At 52.2% G+C, this 25,330-nt stretch overlaps 2 protein-coding genes across 3 annotated transcripts; one reads left to right on the top strand and one right to left on the bottom strand.

Moving 5' to 3' along the window:
• The first annotated feature begins 935 nt into the window (after positions 1 to 935).
• On the top strand, positions 936 to 3,702 carry LOC307202316 (rhomboid-related protein 4-like). 2 transcript variants are annotated; one of them, XM_079952200.1, is made up of 3 exons: positions 936 to 1,348; positions 1,768 to 1,903; positions 3,520 to 3,702. In XM_079952200.1, the coding sequence occupies exons 1-3, from the start codon at positions 991 to 993 to the stop codon at positions 3,587 to 3,589; spliced, it is 564 nt and encodes a 187-aa protein (XP_079808326.1). In that variant the 5' UTR covers positions 936 to 990; the 3' UTR covers positions 3,590 to 3,702. The 2 variants fall into 2 exon arrangements, with proteins under 2 accessions (XP_079808326.1, XP_079808325.1); XM_079952199.1 differs by having other exon boundaries at positions 1,762 to 1,903.
• Positions 3,703 to 5,756: 2,054 nt separating this feature from the next.
• Positions 5,757 to 25,265, bottom strand: AGFG2 (ArfGAP with FG repeats 2). Its single transcript, XM_079951964.1, has 12 exons — positions 24,976 to 25,265; positions 21,782 to 21,875; positions 21,125 to 21,240; positions 20,784 to 20,904; positions 18,731 to 18,866; positions 17,617 to 17,754; positions 15,989 to 16,091; positions 15,758 to 15,822; positions 13,892 to 13,978; positions 11,330 to 11,461; positions 9,493 to 9,578; positions 5,757 to 7,752 (listed from the first exon to the last, which is right to left on the bottom strand). Exons 1-12 carry the CDS (start codon positions 25,248 to 25,250, stop codon positions 7,681 to 7,683), a joined length of 1,425 nt encoding a protein of 474 aa, XP_079808090.1. The 5' UTR covers positions 25,251 to 25,265; the 3' UTR covers positions 5,757 to 7,680.
• Positions 25,266 to 25,330: the final 65 nt, after the last annotated feature.

Here is a 25,330-nt window from a genome sequence, read left to right as displayed (position 1 = left end):
GATTTTGGTCGCATGTGCATGATATCTGCTGGAGGGGCAACCCCCCCAACCTATACAACAGGCCTGATCCGGCAGGCACCCCTTGTGTTCTTAGACTTCCTGAAAGTCCACAGAGGTCCACCCTCTTTTAGAAGTGGTCATTCTGATTCCCCATGGCACACAGGGTGTTTGGGGCCGCAGGGCAGCTGCCCTGGATGCAAAACTGTTAGGGTGCAAAATTTGAAAAGGGGGGAGGATGAAAGTATTAATACCTTCTAGGTCAGCAGTTCTCAACTTGTGGGTCCCCAGATGTTGTTGGACTACAACTCCCATCATCCCTGAGTTCTGGCCTTGCTAGCTGGGGATGATGGGAGTTGTAGTCCCAGCAACATCTGGGGACCCACAAGTTGAGAATCACTGAGTCTAGGTATTTGAAGATGGCTTTCATCTCTCCTCTTTTCCAGTTCCTTCGACCGTTCCTCATAAGGCTTAAATCCCAGACCTTTGATCCTCTCGCTTTCCCTCCTCTGCACACCTTCCAGCTTGTCAATCTCCTTAAATTGTGGCACCTGGAAGGGAGTTCCGCAGTTTAACTCTGCGCTGTGTAGAACTATAGAACTGTGGAATTGGAAGGGACCCCCCAAAGGCCATCTATTCCAGCCCCCTGCAATTCCAGGGAGAAGTCCAGCCTTTCACCTGCCCTGGGTTTCCTTAACAAGCCACCCCTTTTCCCGGGGGGCTCTGGGAATTGGAGTACGAGAGTCTTCTCACGACTCTCAGCTGCCCTTAAGGAACTACAACTCCCAGGATTCCTTGGGTGTGGGCGGGGAGAGGGGGGCAATGTCCTTAAAGGGGCCTGATCCTGGTCCAGGGGGGGCCCTTAGGATTGAGGAGGAGGGAGGGTCAAAGGTCGCAAAGGCCTGCATCAGCCTTGAGGTCACAGAAGGAGCCCTCCCCCATTCCTCCTCTTGCTGTCCTGGCCCCCAGCCTGGGGGCAGGCAGCCCCCACCCATGGTGCCCTGGGCCACCCTGGCCCTGGTGGGCATGAACCTCGCCCTCTTCTGGCACCCTCTCCATGCCCCCGGGGCTGCCTGCCTGAGCGTGAGGACGGTGTGGGACCGGGGCCAGTGGCAGAGGCTCTTCCTGGCCCCCTTCCACCACCTGGGACCCGCCCACCTCCTCATGAACATGGCCACGCTCCTGTGGCTGGGCCACGGGGTGGAGCAGGAGGTGGGCAGCTTGCGGACGGGGGTCCTGCTCCTGGCCTTGGCCCTTGTCGGGGGGCTCTTCCACCTGGCGCTCAACACCCTCCTGGCCGCACTGACGGGGAACCTGTGGTACAGGGAGCACTGCGCCGTCGGCTTCTCAGGTGAGCTGGCTCTCCCATCCCCAACGTGCTGCCCCCGGGGCTCTCCGGTTCTCCATCTCACTTGGAGTCATAGGGCTGCGGGAGTCGGAGGGGACCCCCAAAGCTCATCTAGTCCAACCCCTCATGAAATTTTAGAGTTGGGATTCCCAGGCGTTTTCTAGCCACCCCTCCACAATGCAGAGATCACAGCTGAAAAACCTCTGGCGGGTTATCACCCCATCTCTTCTCGAAAAGCTCCTGCAAATTTCAGACGTGGGATTTTAAGAGTTGGAAGGGTCCCTCCAAAGGCCATCTAGTCCAACCCGCCCCCCCCCCCCGCAATGCTGAATCGTCTCTGTGAAAGGGCCTGTGTCCAGAGGCAGAGGTTAGATGCTCCTTTGACGTGGCTCCTCCATCTTCTCCCTCCTTCGAAGCTGCAGGGGTCCTCTTTTCCCTGGAAGCCATGGGTCGGCAAGTGGAATCCGTCCCTGTGGCAACGATGTCCAGCGGGTTCACGGTCACGACCAGGTGGCTCTGCATCTTGGAATGCCTTCTGCTCGCCATCCTTTATCCCAGGTAAGCCCTGGATGCGAGTCGGGGAGGGCAAAGAAACCCAAGCAGCAGGGAGCCAACATTCCCACCCCAAGTGGGAGGTAGAAAATTCCCTCCCCCTCTTCTGAGGTCGTTCCAACACTCTAGACACGCTCAGAGGCACTCTTGTCATCGCTGCTTTCCATTTCCTCTGCTCGCTTAGGGCAGAATCCCAGCACGGAGGTCACATAGTTAAACTGTGGAACTCTCCGCTGCAGGAAAAGCAGAGAAGCCACCTTTGGCCTTTACCCAGCTGCGGCTGCAGAATTCTCCTTGAGATTTTAAAAAACAGGCCACCTGGCTACCTGCCAGGGGTTCTTGAGCTGTGGTCGCTGCATTGCAAGCAGCGGGTTGGGCTAGATGACCGCAAGGGGACCCCTTCCGACTCTACGGTTTTATGATTCTGTGATGAGCTTGTGCTGTGAGCTCTTCCCTCTAGAAGCAGCTTGAGTCACAGGAAGGAGAGGCTGAGTCATAGTGTGTGTGTGTTCTCCTGCAGGTGCAAGGCTGGCACTATACTTTTTGCAGCCTGGGGCAAACAGCGAGGTGCAGAATAACTGAGGGAACCACCAGCTGGCGACTGGACAGACCCCCAGGGCTTAGTGCAGGTGGGGCAGGGGCATGGGGCACAGCCTCGTTCTCATAGAACTGTAGAGTCGGGAGGGATCCCCTGGGGTCATCTAGCCCAACCCGCTGTGATGCAGGAATCTCAGCTAGATCACACATGGCAGGTGGACACTCAACCTTTTGCTTAAAAGCCTCCAAGGAAGCCACCCATCTCTTGTGGGTACCTGTTCGGCTTCTGAACGGCTCTTGCTGTCAGGTGGTTCTTCCTGGCGTTTTGTCAGAATCTCGACACCACGAGTTCGAGTCCTACCATCCAGGGCAGCGGAAAACAAGCTTGCTCTGCCTTCTATGTGATGGCCAGGCCAGGGTCGGTACTATATGCTCAAGCCGCCTTGCCCCAGTGAGAAACCTGGCTTCTGAATTCTGGCCCAGCTGGATGTTTCTGAACAGCCTCTGGGGCAGCCCCACGGATCCTGTGTTGCAGTAATAATAATAATAATAATAATAATAATAATAATAATAATTTATTATTTATACCCCGCCCATCTGGCTGGGTTTCCCCAGCCACTATGGGCGGCTTCCAACGGAATATTAAAATACAATAACCTATTAAACATTAAAAGCTTCCTTAAGCAGGGCTGCCTTCAGATGTCTTCTAAAAGTTTGGTAGTTATTTTTCTCTTTGACATCTGGTGGGAGGGCATTCCACAGGGCGGGTGCCACCACCGAGAAGGCCCTCTGCCTGCTTCCCTTGGCTTCTGGCAGGGAGGGAACCACCAGAAGGCCCTCAGTGCTGGACCTCAGTGTCCGGGCAGAACGATGGGGGTAGAGACGCTCCTTCGGGTATCCTGGGCCTTTGAAGCCGTTTAGGGTTTTCAAGGTCAGCACCAACACTTTGAATTGTGCTCGGAATCGTCCTGGGAGCCAATGCAGATCTCTCAGGATCGGTGTTATGTGGTCCTGGCGGCCGCTCCCAGTCACCAGTCTAGCCTAATCTAACCTCGTGGTTATATGTCCACTTCTCCATCCTCCAGGAGTTCTCTCACCGGCCACGTCTCTGGGATACTGGCTGGGTTGGTCCTCTCCGCCGTCCCTCTGAACTAGGGCAGCGACTGAAGATGTGAGCCTCTGGAGGAAGACCAGCACCCACCCACCACCCGCAGGAGCCATCAGCGCCAGCCCCCACCCACCATCTCAATAAAGCTGCCCTCCCTCTCTCCCTTCTTCCTCAAGTGATTCCTGAATTCAGAAACATCTGGCAGGTTCATAAAGGGGAAAGCTGACTCAGCCAGAGCAGGCTTCCAGTCCGAGGGCTGTGCTGGCAACCTGCCAGGGGCCGCATGGTGGCAGCCAGCGTCCAGAGCGGGTCAACCATTGTCCAATCTCTCTTCTGCACAAATAGGAGGGCCAGCAGCGCAAACCTTTGAGAGGTTCCTCCACACACACCCTTTCTGGGCTGGGATGGACCCCCTAGGGGTCCCTTGTGAAAATTCCAATTCATGCAGATGAGCAGAAAGCACTCAGGGGGAGGGCAAGGCCAGCAAGGGGTGGGAGCCTGGGTAGCTGCAGCCCGAAGGCAACATTTGCCCCCGCGCCAGGTTTCCCCTACCCTCTATGATGCAAAACCTGCCTCAGGCAGGGAAGAGAGTGTCTTTTGCTATGAGGTCCGTTTCCAGGGCTAAAATCCACTGCTGAAAACAGGTGATGCCCCGACTGTGACCGTGGAGATATCTGGTTTCAAGATATCTGCCTGGCCCCTCCTTGCAATTTTAGCAGGTCGGCAGAAGAACTGATTCATTGCATTTATATCCCTCCTTTAGGGACGCGGGTGGCACTGTGGGTTAAACCACAGAGCCTAGGACTTGCCGATCAGAAGGTCGGCGGTTCGAATCCCCACAACGGGGTGAGCTCCCGTTGTTCAGTCCCAGCTCCTGCCAACCTAGCAGTTCAAAAGCACGTCAAAGTGCAAGTAGATAAATAGGTACCACTCCACCGGAAAGGTAAACGGTGTAATAATAATATCTTTAATACGGTCAATGACCAGAAGGTAAGTGGTGTTTCCGTGCGCTGCTCTGGTTCGCCAGAAGCGGCTTAGTCATGCTGGCCACATGACCCAGAAGCTGTATGCTGGCTCCCTTGGCCAATAAAGCGAGATGAGCGTCGCAACCTCAGAGTCGGCCGCGACTGGACCTAATGGCCAGGGGTTCCTTTACCCTCATCCCTCCTTTCTCTCCAAGGCAGCCACCCTCCTCCTAATTTCTAGAACAGTGTTTCCCAACCTTGTGCCTCCAGCTGTTTTTGAATTACAACTCCCATCATCCCTGACTAGCAAGACCAGTGGCAAGGGATGATGGGAATTGTAGTCCAAAAACAGCTAGAGGCACAAAGTTGGGAAACACTGTTCTAGAATAACCCTGTGAGGAAGGTGAAGAGGCTGTGACTGACTCCAAGGTCACCTGGGGAGCTTCAAGATTGAGTGGGGACTCGAACCCTGACCTCCCAGGTCCTAGTCTGACACTCCAACCTAGTGTTTCCCTAACTTGGGTCTCCATCTGTTTCTGGACTACAACTCCCATCCTCCCCTAGCTGGCAGGACCAGCGGTCAGGGATGATGGGAGCTGTAGTCCAAAAACAGCCGGAGACCCGACATTTGGGAAACTTTGCTCTAACCACTCCACCACATTGCCTTCCTAGCGTTCTCCTGCTATGGGGTAGCTTCATCAATTAAGCCAGGGGAAAGCAAAATGTCGTTTAGAGAAGCATCTGAAATGTTTCCCTCGAAGCTTGAACTGGATGGACGTTTTAACCGCTTTGAGACCTTTTTCTTTAAAATATAAAGCAGCAGAGAAATGAAAAAAATTAGCAATTATAATAAATTTCAACGGGGGAGAAAAAGTGGTGCCGTTGTGGCGATCATAACCCAGGTTTAAGGTGCCATTTGGCAATGTGGTTATAATATATCTGAGTTTCTAACGCTGCCACTGGCCCACTTAGCACTACCTGCTCGGACTGGCAGCCACTGCTCTCCAGGATCTCTCTCAACCCTTCCTGGACCCTTCCAGGAACCACCTCTGAGCGAAGGCCTTAGATTCAAGGCTTGCTTGCTTGTTGGGAATGCCTTTGGAGGCCGAGTTGCAGCCCACTCCAATCTCTTGGTGACGCTTCTTCGGGATTCAGAGCCCACGAACGCAGAGGCCCCGATCCAGCCGCTTCCAGGCCCGCAACCCCAGAGAGGCAGGCGTTTGCCGAAAGAAGACCAGGGACCACCGTGTTTGTTTTTCAAATAGATTTTTTCCCCCCTTCCCCATATAGATATCTATAGACATTTTGAGTGCAACAAGTTCTGCGCTTATTATATATTTCGTGAGTATATATAGATATATATCTTTTAAAAACATAGTCCATACTTCTGTTGAAAATATAAACTCCAGTCTTCCTTAAGAGGGTGGGGAAACGCATCCGTTCTGTTCCCAGGAGGGGCAATTGAAGGGTTACCCCAAAGAAAGGGAAAAAGCCCCGGCCGGCGTAGGGAGCCTGGGATAGGTAGAATACTTGTGCGTGGAAAGGGATTGTGGCCTTTGAAGGAGCCTTGGGTTGAAAGTGTGCAGGCGAAGGAGGAAGCGCGGAGGTGGGAGCCGGGCGGACGGGTGCGAAGAATTAAAAGAGCTACAGCACACTGAAGGAAGCACAACGAGAGCTGTCGCCATTCGCTTAGCAAAGCCGCAGTTTTCCCTGCTCCCAGGTATCGAAGTCCAGCCAGCACATTCCCCAACCCATTTCTGCATTTAGCCAAACAGAATTACGGAAACTTAACGCTTTGGTCAGATTTCCTGAGACCACGAAAAAGGAGTGGGGGAGAAAGGGGAAGGGACTTGCTTCTGAAAGATGCATAAAACCCCCTTTTGAAATGTTGGGACTCTGCAGGCACTGTCTGACCAGGTGAGGCTGGTGGAAGACCTCCGGGGGGGGGGGGGGGGCTGGAAAGGCAGCTTTCTGGGGTCCCCCAGGGCGGGAAATGCGGACGTTAGAGGGTTTTGTGGCTCAGGGCATCTTTTTTGGCAGAGACACGGCTCTGAGCGCGTGTCAGCTGGGAGAGGAAATGACAGCTCTCCCTTCTGCCCCCTGCACTTCTCAGATGCTGGGGGGCTGCTCAGAGACCCTTGCCAAGGCTTTCCCAGAAGGCTCCCCCGACCCAGCAAGGCAATGCACGTTGGCAAAGCACACAGCCGGAAGTGGGGGACCCAAGCAAGGACTGACTGCAAAGTCTGGGTTGCCAAACTTTGGGTTTTGCACGACAACACAGACCCCCAAGCCTGGGGAGGGGGCCCAGACCAGTTCAAAAAGAGCCCCAGACTGTACACACTGGCTCTGTCTTTCTTCCAAGCCTCTGGACTTGGTTCTGGGGCTCCAGCACTGCCACTTGGAGCCTCCGTTGCTCCAGACATGCTTCGTCTGCTCACGAGCAGGCAGGTGTGTTTGTCGGTGACCCTGACTGCATCTCCCTGCCGCCTCGTCTAGTGCAATAAAATGATGAGAGGATGAGGCTGGAAGGGGACAGCAGAAGAGGAATCCTGTCTGCCTTTGGGGCACCTTTGCTCTAGAGGTGAAGGGGCCCAGAAGCCTCCCCACGGCGACTGGCAAGGGGGCCCGAAAGAGGCCAGAGAGGCTTGGAAGGGGGATGCAGACTGGTCTGTACAGAGCCTGAACATCCTCCTGTCCTCCCCACCTTGGCAATCCCAGACCCACCCACCCCCCCGTAAGAAGGGCTGCTGGGAAGCTGGTGGGAGGGGTGGCCAAGGAGGAAGCAGTTGACTCACTGGGGCTCCTGGACTTCCTGTTTACCCAGCATGCACACGCACCTCTAGGTACTGAGCTTCCTCAGCATCGCTCAGAACTGCTTGCCGCCCCCCTCCCCAAATCTTTTCCCCAGAAAGCATCACTGCCCTGGTTTCCAGCCAGCTAACCCAGCTCCCTGGCAAGTCACGTCGTGCGCTGCTTTCTGAAGGGAGAGGCTGTACGTTCACCCCCCAAAACAAACCTTCTGAAAAGCACTTAAGCGCCCACCCCCAGTCCAGGGGGCGGGAAGAGTAAAGTGCCCAAGTGGCAGAAACGCTCTCTCCTATGTGACACACATACACACACACACACACTCGAGGTGAGTCGGGGGTCTCCGGCGGTCTGTCGTCTAGCCAGCGCTATAAGAAAGGGTTGGTGGGGGGGTGTTTCGCCAGGGAGAAAGGGCCAGCAGGCGAGGAGGCCATCGGGGTCTGTGGGAGACAGAGACAGAGAGGTGGGTGAGTGGGGGGGGGAACAGGGTGGGGGGAGAGAGAAGGATCAACACACACAGAGAGAGAGAGAGACACACAAACACCCCAATCAACTGAATGGAAAGATCATCTTGAAATATCCAAAGATTCTGTAAGCTAGGGAGGGAAAGCCTATTTATTCCACTGCCGCCCAAACAGAGGAAAACACTATAAAAAATTTCCTTCCAGTAGCACCTTGGAGACCAACTAAGTTTGTTGTTGGTATGAGCTTTCGTGTGTATCTGAAGAAGTGTGCATGCACAAGAAAGCTCATACCAATAACAATTATTAGTTGGTCTCTAAGGTGCTACTGGAAGGAATTTTTTTATTTTGTTTCGACTGTGGCAGACCAATACGGCTACCTACCTGTAAAAGGAAAACACTGTTTTCCTTGAGTTATTATCAATAACGTAAGGGCTCCCCTGTCTGTTCCAGGATCCTGTTCCCACAGTGGCCAACCAGCTGCCTCTTCTGGGAATCCCAGAACCAGGATCCGATCACAAGAGCAACGCTCTCCCCTCCTGGGGTTTACGGCAACTGGGTTTCAGAAGCATTGCTGGGGTTAAAAAGGCAACCGTAGTGATAATAATAATAATAATAATAATAATAATAATAATAATAATAATAATAATAATAATTTATTATTTATACCCCGCCCATCTGGCTGGGCCTCCCCAGCCACTCTGGGCGGCTTCCATAAAAACCAAAAATACAGTAAAATATCACACGTTAAAAACTTCCTGGAACAGGGCTGCCTTAAGATGTCTTCTGAATGTTCAGGTAGTTGTTTATCGCTTTGACATCTGCTGGAAGGGCGTTCCACAGGGCGGGCGCCACTACCGAGAAGGCCCTCTGCCTGGTTCCCTGTAGCTTTGCTTCTCGCAATGAGGGAACCGCCAGAAGGCCCTCGACGCTGGACCTCAGCGTCCGGGCAGAACGATAGGGGTGGAGACGCTCCTTCAGGTCTACTGGGCCTTTGAGGCCGTTTAGGGCTTTAAAGGTCAGCACCAACACTTTGAATTGTGCTCGGAAACGTACTGGGAGCCAATGTAGGTCTTTCAAGACCGGTGTTATGTGGTCTCGGCGGCCGCTCCCAGTCCCCAGTCTAGCTGCCGCGTTCTGGATTAGTTGCAGTTTCCAGGTCACCTTCAAAGGTAGCCCCACGTAGAGCGCATTGCAGTAGTCCAAGCGGGAGATAACCAGAGCATGCACCACTCTGGCGAGACAGTCGGCAGGCAGGGAGGGTGACATCTTCCTTTAAAGCCTCCTGCTGGAGGGAGTTCCGCAGTTTAACTATCAGCTAGAAGGTCTTTCTTTCTCCTGCCCTAGGTGCCCTCCAGTTAGGAGAGAGGGAGGGGGAAAATTCTCTATCCGCTTTTTCCGTGCCATGTGGAACTTTGAACATCTTCCTTGCCTTTCCCTCTGAACTGAAAAGTCCCAAAAGCTGCAGCTTTTCTATGTGGGGAGCCTGTTCCCACCCCAGCCCCTCAAACTGAGGAAAAACCATTGCTTTCTTTGATTAATATCAAGATCACGTGAGCGTCACCTGCCTTCGTACTGGAGCCTTCATGGATGCACACACACACAGAGAGAGATATCTAGGGTGTGGAAGGGTGATCACAAGAGATGGGGAACTGGCAAGCGGGAGAGGTTGGGGGGCTGGAAGAGGAGGGGGAAGGAGAGGGGCAGGGGCTTGCTTACCACAAAAGGGTTGGTGGAGATCCCAACAGACTGCCCAAGGGGTCTCTGTGCAGCTTTGGCAACAGAAAATCCACTGAACGGGGACCCTGAGGCAGGAGAGACACAGAGAGAATGTGAGTGAGTGTTGAGATGACTTTTGTTGTAATGAGATGAAATTGAAATACTTTTATTGTCACTTGTACAACTTATATACAGTGAGATTACACGAGCACCCCCCCCCCACTCAGCTCTCTTAGTCTTAATTCCCCTCGTTTACTGACGGACACCCACCAAACCCAAAAGTCAGTTGCCCTGTTGTTATCTTTTCATTCAGCAGCCTAACAGCCCACGGATAACGCTGTTCTTTACCCTGTTGGTGTGACTAATCATGCTTCCGTATCTTTTGCCTGAGGGCAGGAGATCAAGAAAGTGCTGGCCAGGGTGTGAATCATCCCTGAGAATTTTCCTCACTCTTCTGAGGCAACGTTCTTCCACTATTTCATCCAGTGGATTCACGGGACAGCTCATAATATCTTGTGCTGTATTCACCACCCTCTGTCGGCACTTCCTATCACTTGATGTCAAACCAGCGTACCACACCGTGATGCAGTATGAAAGGACACTTTCTACTGTGGACCGGGAGAAGGAGATCATCAAATGTTGATTGACATCGTTCTTCTGCAATACTCTGACCAGATGTAGTCACCCAGAGGGCCTAAAACACACCCAGGGAGGCTGGAAATGTTTTTGTTTTTATTTTATTTCCTTTATATCTCCAAGGAGCTCAAGGGTTCTCCTGCCCTCCTCATTTAACCCCCCAAACAACAGCCCTATGAGGTGGCTCAGGCTGAGAGTAGGTGGGGCAGGATCAAGCCCTGCTGATTCCCTGGTCCTGGCCTGACACTCTAACCGCTATAGTCTGCTGCTGGCTCTCTTAAGATAGAGAGTCTGGAGCTCAAGGTGGCATGTGCATGGTTCTCCTCGTCCTCATTTAACCCCCAGAGCAACAGCCCTGCAAGGGAGGCTAGGCTGAGAGGCAAGCCAGCCCTCTGCTTGAGACATATTTACACTCTGCTTCAAATCCCGTGGGAAGCTTTTGTGCTATGTGCTGATTTCAGGGCCCCCTCTCTGCTGTGCTGGTAAAGGTACCCCTGACCATTACGTCCAGTCACGGCCGACTCTGGGGTTGCGGTGCTCATCTCGCTTTACTGGCCGAGGGAGCCAGCGTTTGTCTGCAGACAGCTTCCGGGTCATGTGGCCAGTGTGACTAAGCCGCTTCTGGCGAAACCAGAGCAGCGCACGGAAACACCGTTTACCTTCCCGCCAGAGTGGCACCTATTTATCTACTTGCACTTTGACGTGCTTTCGAACTGCTAGGTTGGCAGGAGCAGGGACCGAGCAACGGGAACTCACCCCGTCATGGGGATTTGAACCGCTGACCTTCTGATCGGCAAGCCCTAGGCTCTGTGGTTTAGACCACAGCGCCACCCGTGTGCTGGTGGAAGGGGCTTAATCGGGGTCACCAAGGTCCTTTCCCCTGCAGCATTCTCTCCTTCTCCCATGAGCCCCATGGGAAGAAGGGGCAATGAGCTATGTGAGGACCCTCGATGGCGCCTTCCTCTAGCCTCGAGAGGCTTTGGCCACGCATGCAGAGCCCGTCAACGTGCCCATCACAACGAGGGATAGGACCTTGCCTGTCGTTTATTAATTTTTTCCTAGAAAGATGAGGCTCAGGCTGCTGAATTCCACAGTGCCTCAAATGTGAAATCCCGCGGCTTCTCTTGAGTGGGTGTGCAATGGCATGTCTACTTCTGGACTGAGTGCCACCCCTTGCAAAAAAAAAAAGAGCACCTCTTACCGCCATTCTGCTGCTGACTCAGCATTGCTTGGGTCTGGAACAGAGGCGGTTGCTGGTGCTGCAGTGGGGAGGCAAAGACGCTGGAGAGGGGGGAGGTGGAGAAGCTGCTGGGGGACCCCACCACAAAGGCGCCTGCGAGAAAAGAGCCAGAATAATGAGGAAGGGGGAGGAATAACCTGAGGATGGGGGGCGCCTGACTTGACGGCTGCACATGTGAAAAGGATGCAGCGGGTCTTAGGTGGCCACAAGCTTATTAACATGAGCCAGAAGTGTGAGGCAGCAGCAAAAAAGGCTATTGCTATTCTCGGCCGCATCCACAAAAGTCTAGTGTCCAGATCGAGGGAAGGAATAGCACTGCTCCATTCCGCCTTGGTCAGACCACACCTGTCCAGTTCTGGGTGCCACAATTTAAGAAGGGTATTTTGCAGAGGAGGGCAACCAAGGTCAGGGGCCTGGAAACTGGAGGAATGTTGGAAGGTGTTAGGGATGCCTGGAAAAGACTGAGGAGAGAGGGTAAAAGGTAAAGGGACCCCTGACCATTAGGTCCAGTCGTGGCCGACTCTGGGGTTGCGGCGCTCATCTCGCTTTATTGGCCGAGGGAGCCGGCGTACAGCTTCTGGATCATGTGGCCAGCAGGACTAAGCCGCTCCTGGCGAACCAGAGCAGCGCACGGAAACGCCGTTTACCTTCCCGCTGGAGCGGTACCTATTTATCTACTTGCACTTTGACGTGCTTTCGAACTGCTAGGTTGGCAGGAGCAGGAACTGAGCAACGGGAGCTCACCCCGTCGCGGGGATTCGAACCGCCAACCTTCTGATCGGCAAGTCCTAGGCTCTGTGGTTTAACCCACAGTGCCACCCGCATCCCCTGAGGAGAGGAGAGAGGGTAGCCATCTTCAAACGTCTGAAAGGGCGTCTGAAAGATGGAGCGAGTTTGTTTTCCGCTGCTCCACAGCGCAGGACCCAAACCGGCTGGGCTAGATGGGTCATTGGCCTGATCCAGAACGTTCTTCCGGCTGTGTTCTGTCTCCACATGTCAAAGGAGGTATTCCTTCAAATACCCGCTGCTGGGAACTGTGGGTGAGGAGAGCACTGTTGCACCCAGGTGCTGCTTAGTGGCTTCCTAACCCAAGTATATTTACACAAAGGTGCCTTTTGCTACTCTCTTAAAGCCATCGAAGGGTCGGGTGCTGCCAACTGGGTTGCAGGGAGCAGCGGGAGATACCTGCCTTGCCAGAGGGTGGTTTAGATGCGCTTTGGGGGTCCCTTCCAACGCTACAATTCTAAGAGTCCTGCAGGGCGGAAGGCGGCTTACAAAACCAGCCCCTACTCCTCCTTTGCCCGACTCACAGTCTCTCTCTCCACCCTCCCACCTCCACTCGAATGATAAGAACCACAGGACTGTAGAGTTGGAAGGGACCATGAGGATGTTGACATTTCCATTGCACCTTAAGGAGCAGGTGTGTGGAACTGTTGCGGCCTAGGACCCTCGTACCTCCAGGACCGCCTCTCCTGGTATGTCCCACAGAGGAACTTACGGTCTGCAAATAAAAGCATCTTGAAGATCCCAGGCCACAGAGAGGTTAGGCTGGCCTCAACTAGAGCCAGGGCCTTTTCGGCCGCTGCTCCAATCTGGTGGAATGCTCTGTCCCAAGAGACTAGGGCCCTGCGGGACTTGATATCTTTCCGCAGGGCCTGCAAGACAGAGCCAGGCCTTTGGTCAGGGCGCAGCCTGACCCCCCTCCTCTGGCAATCTGCACAGAATTTTGCTTATTGGTTGCCATCAATTTGATTTTGATTAGTTTTTATAATGAAATGTTTTTAGAATCGTTGGATTATTTTGATTGTTGTTAGCCGCCCTGAGCCCAGCTTCGGCTGGGGAGGGCGGGATATAAATAAAATTTATTATTATTATTATTATTATTATTATTATTATTATATGTCTGTTTACATTGCTGGAAACTTCCGTTGTGAGTAGCTTTTGCTTTTCCTCTTCTCTCTGAGACGACGAGAGAGAGACATGTTTCTTTGTCTTGATTTATGATTAATAAATCTGTAGCTGTAGTATGTTTCCGCAAGCCTCACGCCTATTCTGTGTGTGCAGTTCGATCTGCTGATAGTGTGCCCTGGCTCAGAAGCCTGGGTCCACACTCCACAGAGCAGCAAGCTCGGGAAGCGTGGTGTGCATTTGTGGGGTATGAAAAAAGGTGCATACAGAGTGCAACCATTCTCCTAAGAAAGAGGAGATGAGTGCTGAAGATTTGTGTCTAGTACGCAGATCTGAAAGGGCCACAAAGGGCAAACCTCCAAAGGGTATGCTGATGAGTTGGCTAAAACAGCAGTAGCTGCTCTTAGTAGCTCAGAGAAGGTGTGGAAGCTCAGAAGTCTGGGTCGCTGATTTACGTCGGAGCAGAGGTGATGGTCTTTGCAGCAGGACGGCTGGAAGGAGGCAACAACAGAGGGCCCTCTAGCCCAAGCCCCTGCAAGGCAGGAATCTCCCCCCCCCCCCATGGGGCTCAAACCTACGAGCCCAAGAGTCTCAAGGCGGTAGGGAAGGGCTTACCTGGGCCCATGCCATTGGTCTGGAAGGGATTGGTGGAAGGCAGCGTGGGCTGAGCAACGGCAGAGGTGGCGAAAGGATTGGTGCAGGCTGGACGTCAGAGAGAGAGAGAGAGAGACAGAAAGCGCCCCGAGTTATACCACAGATGAAGCAACTGGCCTCTGCTACACCCCAGGAACGTGCCTGGGATCCTCAGACTTTGCCATAGTAACTGAAGACCTGTTCCTAGGACACGCACCGCTCCCCAAAATTTCACATGCCGCCATTTTACTTCCTCGCTGGATGACACACATGCACAGGCCTCGTTATGTGAACACAATCAGTTCCTGCTCAACAGTATTTATTCAAGAAGTAGAGAAACGCACGGCAAACACGGTTTTGCAGGACAAAGGGCTGACAAGGGGAAAGGAGGAGAAGGCGATTTTGCGATGGATGCAGTTGTATATTATTATTATTATTATTATTAATAATAATAATAATTTATTATTTATACCCCGCCCATCTGGCTGGGTTTCCCCAGCCACTCTGGGCGGCTTCCAACAAAATATTAAAATACAGTAGTTCATCAAACATTAAAAGCTTCCCTAAATTTGTGCATAAATCTGTGCATCTGACTCTCTGTATGCCTGGCTATGTCTATCTGACTCTCATGTGACTCTCTCTCTCTATGTAACATTACGGTACAAATCCTTGGGATGGGGTACTGATTAGGGCAGTGGTTCCCAATTAGCCAAGTACTGCGGACCCCCCGTTTTTCAAAAGCCAAGCGGCGCCACCAGACCCTCCAGTGTGTCCCAGTGCAAAACCAAGGCTCTGCATCTCCCGGGCTGTGCATCCCTGCAAGTCATGTGACCAGCGTGAGAGCATGGCGACCCAAAACAGGTGCTTTTTTGGGCGCTGTCATCTCACAATCTTTTGGGCACTTCCCAAAAGGGGATGTCCCAGACAGCTGACAGGTATGTGCCACAGATTCCTGGCTGGGTTACGCAGATCCCAATTGGGACCACTGGTTTAGAGGGTTCTTTTGGTGGGGTTTGTTGCTGCTCTCGATATTAACTTTTTGTAGATTTGTTTTTAGATCTTACTATGACTTGCGTGAAAACCGTTCCGTTTGGTTGTGTACTTTCTTTTATCTGTTCCGTTCACTGCTTATGTTTACTTTTGTTATGCATGTAATTATGTAAATCTTTCCGTGTTGCGAACCGCCTTGAGCTTGACTTTAACTGCGGAAGGGTGGCCTACAATTAAAACGATGACGATCTTTCATGTGTGGGTAACTGAAGGCTCACACAGCGGACCCTGAGTGCATTCTCTATCCCGTTTAGTTCTTAGCTTATCTGTATTGTTTTCGTATGGATTTATGTTCTGTATACATTATGATTACAGTGGTGCCTCGCAAGACGAAAAGAATCCGTTCCGCGATTCTCTTCGTCTAGCGGTTTTTTCGTCTTGCGAAGCAAGCCCATTGACGGCTTAGCAGATTAGCGCTATTAGCGGCTTAGCGACTTTTAGCGGCTTATCGGCTTATCGGATCAGCTGATAAGCGGCTTAGCGGCTTAGAAAAAGGGGGGGGAAGGGGAAAAAAGTCGGAGAAATTCGTTTTGCGAAGCGCCTCCAAAACGGAAAACCCTTTCATCTAGTGGGTTTTCCGTCTTGCGAGGCGTTCGTCTTGCGGGGCACCACTGTATTTCTAATCGTTCTTGGGGGGGGGGGGTTGTTTTGTTTTTTGAATTGTTCTATTTATTATTGTTCGTTTGGTGCGGTGCAATACACTTTGATCACCGCCATGGGAAAAGTGGCATACAAATAAATAGAAGATGACAACAGCAGCAACCATCAGAACCGAGAGGATGAAGGAAAACTACTTACCCCCGTAGGCCGTGGCTGGGCTGGGCGGGGGTAGGACAGGCGACTGGCTCAGGGCCCCAAAGATACTGGCAGAGAGAGGGGGAAGAGGAGGAAGCAGATAAGTACAAGGCTCTCTGGGAGATGCACCCAGAGGCCACTTAGACTCACACACACACACCCCCGTTGGCCAAAGGCAGAAATGTCACAGACCCACCAGCCCCAAACCAATCGATCCAGAGGGAAACCCATTACCTGCTTGGGACTCCGCCCACTCTGAAGGCCCCGCCCATGTCTGGAATGCCCACTCCTGGTTGGCTAGCAGGGGAGGCGGGGAAACCGCCCATGTGGGTTCCACCTGCAAGGAAGAATATTAATTAATATGGGTTTGTTTGGGAGTTATTGGTTTGTGTTTCTTTGTTCTTGTTTTAATCGTGTGTTTTGTGATTTTATGTTGTATTTTTATGCTGTGAACTGCCCTGAGATCTGCTGATGAAGAAAGATATACAAAATTAATATAATTTTTATTTTTCTCTCTCTCCCCCCCCCCCTTTTTGCCATTTTCCCAGACCAGGACTCGAACTGGTTTACACAAATTAAAACATAGCAGGTAAAACACAAAAAGCTAAAAACATATAATATGTAATAGCTTAGTTACATTTTAAACTATCTTTTACCGTATTTTTCGCTCTATAAGACGCACTTTCCCCCTCCTAAAAAGTAAGGGGAAATGTGTGTGCATCTTCTGGAGAGAATGCAGGCTGCGCAGCTATCACAGAAGCCAGAACAGCAAGAGGGACAGCTGCGCAGCGCTCCCTCTCGCTGTTCTAGCTTCTGGCTTAGCCCCTCTGTCCCTTCCCCCACCTCCCGGAAAAGCCCCCAAGAGCCGCGCTCCCTTTCAGGAGCCGCGTGGAGCGTGTGTGCAGCTCTTGGGGGCTTTTCCCCAAGGAGGGAGAAGGGCAGCCCGTCAGTGATGGGCTGCCCTTCTCCCTCCTCGGGGGAAAGCCTGCAAGCGCCGCACACACGCTCCATGCGGCTCGTGAAAGGGAGCGCTGAGCAGAGCCTGGGATGCATACAGGCTACTCAGCGATCCCTTTAAAGAATATTTTTTTCTTGCACCCCCCCTCTAAAAACTAGGTGCGTCTTATGGAGCGAAAAAAACGGCGTATGTTTTCAGCTTTAATGCAACAGAATCAAAGCAATGCAAAAACCAATCTGTTAAAATGCAGGTAGTAGGAAAAAATCTGTCAATTCCCAAAGGCCTGTGGGAGTAAAACAGTCTCCGCCTGCCGACGAAAGGAGAAGGAGGAGGAATAAAATGTTGCGAGGATAAAATGGGGGGGTGAGAAACTATAGGGGAGGCGGAATATAAATGGAATGAACAACATTCACAAACTGGAACGTGTCCAGAGGAGGGCAACCAAAATGGTCAAAGGCCTGGAAACGATGCCTTAGGAGGAACGGCTAAGGGAGCTGGGCATGTTTAGCCTGGAGAAGAGGAGGTTAAGGGGTGATATGATAGCCATGTTCACATATATAAAAGGATGTCACATAGAGGAGGAAGAAAGGTTGTTTTCTGCTGCTCCAGAGAAGCGGACACGGAGCAATGGCTCCAAACTACAAGAAAGAAGATTCCACCTAAACATTAGGAAGAACTTCCTGACAGTAAGAGCCGTTCGACAGTGGAATTTGCTGCCAAGGAGTGTGGTGGAGTCTCCTTCTTTGGGGGTCTTTAAGCAGAGGCTTGACAACCATATGTCAGGAGTGCTCTGATGGTGTTTCCTGCTTGGCAGGGGGTTGGACTCGATGGCCCTTGTGGTCTCTTCCAACTCTATGATTCTATGATTCTATGAACATAGTAGTAATGATAACCGTGCACTTACGGGGCATGTTCCCCGCTGCCATGGGCTGGCTCTGGAAAGGGCTGTGGCTGGCGGCCAACGCGTCCCCAAAGGTCACTCCAGCAGGACTTCCACCAAAGGCATCGAAACTGGTGAAGGCAGCCTGGGTTGGCACCTGGCCTGAGAGAGAGAGAGAGAGCACAAGAGGGGTTATTTAGCTGCAGTGTTGTGCATGGGTTAAGTTCCTTCTCTGGCCTGTCCTGAATCTACCGCCGATTGATTTCTTCCCGCATCGCAGGGGCCTCCAACCCTCCAAGTCTAGGGCTCTGACCTCCTCAAGCAAATCTGAGGGCATTAGGAGAAAAGGGAGAACGTTCTTATAGAATCGTAAGCGTTGGAAGGGACCCCGGGGGTCATCCAGTCCAACCCCATGGCAAGGCAGGAATACTCCCCCCATCACACCTTCTTCACCCCTCTTTTGTAATACCAGAGGAAAGCAGTAAGAGCCTGATGGATCTGCCCAATGACCCAGCTGCTGCAGAATCACGTTCTCACCGACCCCAGGTTTGTAAGCACACCCCGCGTCTTAGCGGTCCGTTCTCTAAATCAGGGTTTCCCAAACTTGCCAAAGAGAAAAACAACTACCAGACTTTTAGAAGACATCTGAAGGCAGCCCTTCTTTAGGGAAGCTTTTAATGTTTAATAGGCTATTGTATTTTAATATTCTGTCGGAAGCCGCCCAGAGTGGCTGGGGAAACCCAGCCAGATGGGCGGGGTATAAATAATAAATTATTATTATTATTATTGGCTCTCTGGCTGTTTTTGGACTACAACTCCCATCATCCCTGACCGCTGGTCCTGGTACCGAGGGATGATGGGAGTTGTAGTCCAAAAAAAAACAACAACAACCAGAGACTGTTTGGGAAACCCTGCTCTAAGTCAAAGAGCCGAAAGCCAGTGTTTTCATTTTTCTTTCCCTAGGGAGGAAAAGGCATCTCCCCCAACTCCCTGGTTGCTTGGGATCCCGCCCCCAATGCCCATTTTGAAGCCTCTTCAGTTAACACACTCCCTCCAGATCAAAACTGCCCAGCCAGACACACCCACCCTCCCTCTGGTGTGATAAGGAGGCTCCCGCGAGCCGCAAGAAGTTACTCACTCCCAAAAGCAGGGAAGGCTGTGAAGGCAGGTCCAGGCTGAGGGGCAGCAAAGGGGTCTCCCCCGATGTCAGCCAAGAGGTCCATACTGGCTTTCTTGGCTGGCTGGGGGCCCTGCGGCTGGCTCCTATCTGCAATCTGTAAAAAGAAAAGCCGGTCAGCTTAAAAGGCCGGGATCCTGCCCAGGAAGAGATCTCTCCCCCCCGCCCCCGAGCCCAGCATGCACCACAAATGCACTCTGAAGCAAGTTGTGGCCCACTGAGGTGCTAAGGGAGAATACCGTGCCCTGGGCTGTATACTGCTGGATTGTAAGGTTTATGTGGCTTTTGCACGCAAAGAATACACAGTGGCTAGGAGAAGCGGGCGTTGCAAAGTTCTCCCTGGCACGCCATGCTTATTTTGAACTGGAGCAAAGCTTCAAACTTGAGCAAAGTTCCAGACTTTACTGTTTCTGTGGGGCAGGATGGATTGTTGGTTGTTGACAGGCTCTAGGTGAAATTGTTCCTCTATAACCAGACCTTTGGCAGTATATGGCCTTTTAAACTGGGGCGAGGGAGCAGTGTTGCTTTTGTCTGTTATAATATTATGCAGTTCTGTGTCATATTGTAAACCACCCTGCTATCTTCAGATGAAGGGCAGGATAGAAATTTAACCATCATCATAATCATCAGTGGCCGTTAGCACTGCTCTGCCTCTGCAGCCCCTTCCGGATACCAGTCGCTGGGAACTGCAAGACAGGAGAGGACTCTTGTGCTTCGGTCCTGTTTGCAGGTTGGCCACTGTGAGAACAGGATGCTAGACTAGATGGGACCCAGCAGGCTCTTCTTATAATAATAAATAAATTTTATTTATACCCCGTCCTCCCCAGCCAAGACCGGGCTCAGGGCGGCTAACACCACATATACAGTGGTGCCTCGCAAGACGAAAAGAATCCGTTCCGAGAGTCTCTTCGTATAGCGGTTTTTTCGTCTTGCAAAGCAAGCCCATTGACGGCTTAGCGAATTAGCGCTATTAGCGGCTTAGCGGATAAGCGGCTTAGAAAAAGGGGGGGGGAGTCGGAAAAACTCGCAAGACATTTTCGTCTTGCGAAGCAAGCCCATAGGGAAATTCGTCTTGCGAAGCACCTCCAAAACGGAAAACCCTTTCGTCTAGCGGGTTTTTCGTCTTGCGAGGCATTCGTCTTGTGGGGCACCACTGTAAAACAATTGATAGAAATACAACTTAAAAAACAAGATTAAAATACAACATTAAAACGCAGCCTCATTTCAGCAGAAACGCAAAAACTTTTTAGGGGATGAAAACGCCAAGTCTTCACCAAGGCCAACTATCCAGACTGGTCCTACGTGGGCCAGAAAAAAGCCAGGGAAGTCCCCAAATAGGAGTTCCATCACAGAAGGAGAAAGGAAAAAAGAAAGAGGGGGAGGGGATCAAGTTAATTCCAAGCCAAAGGTCAGGCGGAACAACTCTGTCTTACAGGCCCTGCGGAAAGAAATCAGATCCCGCAGGGCCCTGGTCTCATGAGACAAAGCATTCCACCAGGCCGGAGCCAGTGCTGAAAAGGCCCTGGCTCTGGCTGAGGCTAATCTGACTTGGTGGCTACCTGTCTCCTGTGGGAGGGATTTCCATAGATTAACAGGGCACTGCATGGCAGTCTTTCACCCGCCCTGAATCTCCCAGCATTCAGCTTCAGTTCTGGTGCTATGACGAGAGAGGGAGGAAAATGTTCCTCTATCCGCTATCTCCAGGCGAATCTTCATCTTATAACCCTCTGTCATGTCAACATTGTGGCTAGCCGCTAGCTGCCACAGACAGCCTTATCCTCTGTGAATTTCTTCTCGTTTCTGTCCCTTGCTCGTCTTTTCTCCAAATTACACAAGCCCCAAACACTACAAACTACAGCCCACGCGCCCCCTGCCCTGCTACTCCCCAACAGCTGTCAGAAACCTGATATCAGTGCTTGTGAAACAGGGTAGGGGCCTAGCCTGGGCTGGCCAGCGAATGGAAAGAATTTCTGAGCGACTTAGTCGAGCCAGAAGGATGCCCGATACTCCCAACCTGGCTAGGCTTGGCTGCTGTAGGCATCGCCCCCGAGTCTCCCAGCAGCGTCTTCACTTCCACCGTGGAGCTTTGGGATGTCAGCGAGGGCAGGCTTTTGGCTTGCTCCGGGGAGATGTACCTGCAGGGGGAAGCCAGAGGAGAAGATAGACCACCGCCCGGGATAATCTCCCCACCCTCTCATTCCTTGGGTGGGTGAAAAGTCAACATTTGGCCTTTGGAGTAAGATGTGAAAATAAACAGCCCACGCCAGTCTGCAGAATTTCATCTGAGTCCTTTACCACCCAGTAAGCTCCTGGGATTTGAGCTCCCCCTGAAGGACAGGCTCCTGTCATTCTCACCATCTCTTCTTCTCATATTTCTCCTGCAGAAACTCCTTCACTTTCTGAGGGTCCTGGGAATCTGGCAGCAGAGACGTCCGCGAGTCAAAGGTGCCCAACCAGATCTTCCGACAGGCCTGGGGTGGGGAGGGGGCCCAGAATTATTTACTTCGTAAGATTTAGACACTGCTTGCTTGTAAGAGAAGGGGCAACTCAAAGGGAGAGAGAGAAACAACAGAATCATCAATAAAAGCTACTATATAATGAAAAAAAATTAAACTAAGAGGGGATTAAAACACAAATCGACCAGGCAGGCTTGCCTAAACAAGAATGCTGTTTAGCAGGAGCTGGAAAAGTATGGGGAAGCCGCCTGCCTGATGTCAATAGGCAGGGAGTTCCAAAGTTTAGGTACTGCTGCACTAAAAGATATAGGTTCTTATCAATGCATATGAGGAATAAGCTGCAGTTCAGAACTCTGGAGGTTCTTTGGGAAGTGAGTACAGCAGGAGAGGACTATCACCTGTCCCCCCTCTGAAACCTCACTTGTGCCTTCCGTTGGCCTCCTCAGTCACCAAACCGAGCTCGCCACCTTGCTATTATAAATTGTCTTATATATACGGTACTTATGAGAAAGCAGGACGCAACTGCCACGAAGGCCCCAGGTGGCCCCCGACTCACCTCGTTCCCACGGGTCTGGAGGTACTGCACCTCGCTCTCCGTGAAGGTCGTCATGGAGATCGACTTGACCCGGTGAGGGGGGTTCAGGCCACGGCTGCATTCGAGTGGGGAGAAGAAGCACAGAACTGTAGACCCCTCGCAAGGCTCACCTAGTCAAACCTGCCGCAATGCAGGAATCACAGCAAAGAGAAAAGCACCTGCTGATGCCTTATGAGGAACGGCTAAGGGAGCTGGGCATGTTCAGCCTGGAGAAGAGGAGGTTAAGGGGTGATATGATAGCCATGTTCAAATATATAAAAGGATGTCACATAGAGGAGGGAGAAAGGCTGTTTTCTGCTGCTCCAGAGAAGCGGACACGGAGCAATGGATCCAAACTACAAGAAAGAAGATTCCACCTAAACATTAGGAAGAACTCCCTGACAGTAAGAGCTGTTTGACAGTGGAATTTTCTGCCAAGGGGTGTGGTGGAGTCTCCTTCTTTGGAGGTCTTTAAGCAGAGGCTTGACAACCATATGTCAGGAGTGCTCTGATGGTGTTTCCTGCTTGGCAGGGAGTTGGACTCGATGGCCCTTGTGGTCTCTTCCAACTCTAGGATTCTATGATTATAGCCACTGAGTAGATACTCTCTAGGGGAGAGCAGGAGAAACCAGGCCTTTGAGTTCAGCAAACTGTGAGTGCTTTTGCAACAGAGACACCTTGGTGAAGAGAGTGATGTTGACAGCTCTCTGAGCTGCCAGGAGTGCTGTTCATCCTGAGCTGCAGAATCCAGGAGAGGCCTGGGCCCTCGGGGAGGAGAGCCTAGATGTCGACTCTGCCCCAGTGGGCTCCTCATGGCCCTGTCCCATAGCGCTCTGACCTGCTGATGCAAGGATTATCTCTGCCTGTGGCAGTTAATTATTAAGAGGGTGGGAAATGAAATTTCCAGAATGCCACGGAGGAGGAACTGTGAAGCCCATGTGGGGAGAACTTCCTCAGGGAGCAGACCTGGATTAGGGATCTGGGCAATCTCGGTGGGGCCGGGGGGAGAGAAATTAAGGACTCACCACGATTTAAGAACACAAGAAGAGCCTGCTGGATCAGGCCAGTGGTCCATCTACCCCAGTATCCTGTTCTCACAGAGGACAAGCAGATGCCCATGATAGGAAAATCTGCAAGCAGGATTCGAGAACTCTCCCTTTCTGTGCTTTCCAGCAACTGGTGTTCAGAAGCATTGCTACCTCTGACCATCCAGTAGCCATCGAAAGCCCTTTCCTGCTCCATGAATTTGTTCTCTCCTGCTCCATGAATTTGCCCTCCCTGTGGGAGGGAGTTCTGCAGTTCAACTATGCTCTGTGTGAAGATGGACTTCCAGTTATCTGTCCTGAATCTTCCAGCATCCGGCTATATTGGAGCGTTGTGAGAGAGGGAGAAAAGCTTTTCTCTGGCCTCTTTCTCTATGCCAGGCGTAATTCTACACACTTCTACCATGTCGCTTTTTACTCGCCAGGTTGACAACGGCTGGCTTAAAAGTATTCCACATATTTCCTTTTTTTCCACCCTCCCTCTCATGTCAGCCATACCCCACCATCCAGGGCAACAACCTGAGTTTCTATTTACTTTGGTCAAAAGGTGTTTAACCTGCCTTTCCGCTCAAAGGGGAGCTTATGAAACTCTTTATTTGTTTTAGCGAAGAGATGCCTCTGCCTCCCACTGGCTAGCGAAGGCCAAAGAGCATGGCCAGCATCAGGGAGCGGCCCAGGGTGCATTGCGCCATCTTGCCGCAACCAACCCCGCACTATCCCAGAGGTCCTTGTGCACCCCACACAAAGCGCAAACAAGGCCTCTTCCAAATCGCCGGTGCCTTCTGTCTGTTTCGTCATCCGCCGCCCTCCTTTTAATTGTGTGCAGTTTCTAAAATTTTACTTGCGGCTTTATAACTCCCGCAGTTTGCCGAGGGTCGCAAATGGGGAGAGATGCTGTTGCGCTCAAGTCCTGCTTGTGGGCTTCTTCCATTCGTTTGGGACATCTGGTTGGCCACTGTGAGAACAGGATGCTGCCCTAGAGGAGCCACTGCACTCCTCCTGCAAGTAGACTCTCTCACGTCCTAAGCCTCCAGGTGGTTTTGCCAGGTGGTCTCATATACGTCACAAAGATGGAAAGCAAATCCAAAGGTCGTCTAGCCTTCAGTCAACCTGGAGCCCCTCAGCTGTTTTGGATTACAGCCCCCAACCCTCGGCCACGGCTGGCTGTGGGGCTGATATTATTATTTATATTATTTATTTATTAAATTTGTATACTGCCCTTCATCTGTAGATCAGAAGATCGAAACACATAATAAAAACAAGGGCAACAACACAAACAAACCAGTACGTTTCCGAGCACAATTCAAAGTGTTGGTGCAGACCTTGAAAGCCCTAAACGGCCTCAAAGGCCCAGTAGACCTGAAGGAGCGTCTCCACCCCCATCGTTCAGCCCGGACACTGAGGTCCAGCTCCAAGGGCCTTCTGGCAGTTCCCTCATTGTGAGAAGCGAGATTACAGGGAACCAGGCACAGGGCCTTCTCGGTGGTGGCACCCTCCCATCAGATGTCAAGGAAATAAACAACTACCTGACTTTTCAAAGACATCTGAAGGCAGCCCTGTTCAGGGAAGTTTTTAATGCCTGACGCTGTATTGTTTTTAATATTTGGTTGGAAGCCGCACAAAGTGGCTGGGGAAGCCCAGCCAGATGGGTGGGGTATAAATAATAAATTATTACATTATAACCATTAACCCAGGGAACCAGGCAGAGGGCCTTCTCGGTGGTGGCGCTCTCCCATCAGATGTCAAGGAAATAAAAAACTATCTGACTTTTAGAAGACATCTGAAGGCAGTCCTGCTTAGAGAAGCTTTTAATGTTTAATAGACCACTGTATTTTAATACTCTGTTGGAGGCAGCCCAGATTAGCTGGGGAAGCCCAGCCAGATGGGCAGGGTATAAATAATAAATTATCGTTATATTATTATAACCATTAACCCCTTCCCTGATGGGGTCCCTGACGAAGCTGGGAGGGCGCCAGGTTGAGGAAGGGTCGCCCTTGGCCCCGCCCCCAAGAGACATAGCCCCGCCCCCGCGCATAGCGGCGTGGCCCCGCCCCCTCGGCTCGCGCATAGCGGCGTGGCCCCGCCCCCTCGGCTCGCGCATAGCGGCGTGGCCCCGCCCCCCGCCGCACTCACAGCGCCCCCGAGCAGGCGGTGCAGACGTAGCTGCCGATGGTGATGTCCACGTAGGTGACGCCTCGCTGGCCGCACTCGAAGCAGAGCCGGCTGGCCGGCTCGGAGCTGACCAGCTCCCTCACCCGGCGGGACCAGACCTCGGCCTCCGAGTCCCGCGGGGAGCTGGGCTTCCTCGCCCCGGACGCCGCCATCCGGGCGCGCACCTCAGCCGCCTCGCTCCCTGTCAGCGCCGCCGCCGCCGCCGCGCATGCGCCCTGCCGCCCCCCACGGCGCATGCTCCGCTCTCCTCCGGCTGGGGCTTCCCCCCGCCCTCTCCCGGCGACCTTTCGATCCCACCCCATTCGCCCTCGCCGCT

Source organism: Podarcis cretensis, assembly GCF_951804945.1.
Source record: "Podarcis cretensis genome assembly, chromosome: 13".
NCBI lineage: Eukaryota > Metazoa > Chordata > Lepidosauria > Squamata > Lacertidae > Podarcis > Podarcis cretensis.
Note: the sequence above shows the minus strand (reverse complement) of the source record. Positions and strands in the feature narration are given on the sequence as shown.

Bases quoted from the DNA above. Each gene is read 5' to 3' on its own strand.
- LOC307202316 (XM_079952199.1), top strand. From the start codon at position 991: ATGGTGCCCTGGGCCACCCTGGCCCTGGTGGGCATGAACCTCGCCCTC. The intron at 1,349-1,761 runs GTGAGCTGGCTC...CCTCCTTCGAAG, and splicing joins CTGCGCCGTCGGCTTCTCAG to CTGCAGGGGTCCTCTTTTCC. The intron at 1,904-3,519 runs GTAAGCCCTGGA...TCCATCCTCCAG, and splicing joins CTCGCCATCCTTTATCCCAG to GAGTTCTCTCACCGGCCACG.
- AGFG2 (XM_079951964.1), bottom strand. From the start codon at position 25,250: ATGCGCCGTGGGGGGCGGCAGGGCGCATGCGCGGCGGCGGCGGCGGCG. The intron at 16,092-17,616 runs GTAAGTGCACGG...TCTTCCTTGCAG, and splicing joins GGCAGCGGGGAACATGCCCC to GTGGAACCCACATGGGCGGT. The intron at 15,823-15,988 runs GTAATGGGTTTC...TCTCTCTGCCAG, and splicing joins GTGGGCGGAGTCCCAAGCAG to TATCTTTGGGGCCCTGAGCC.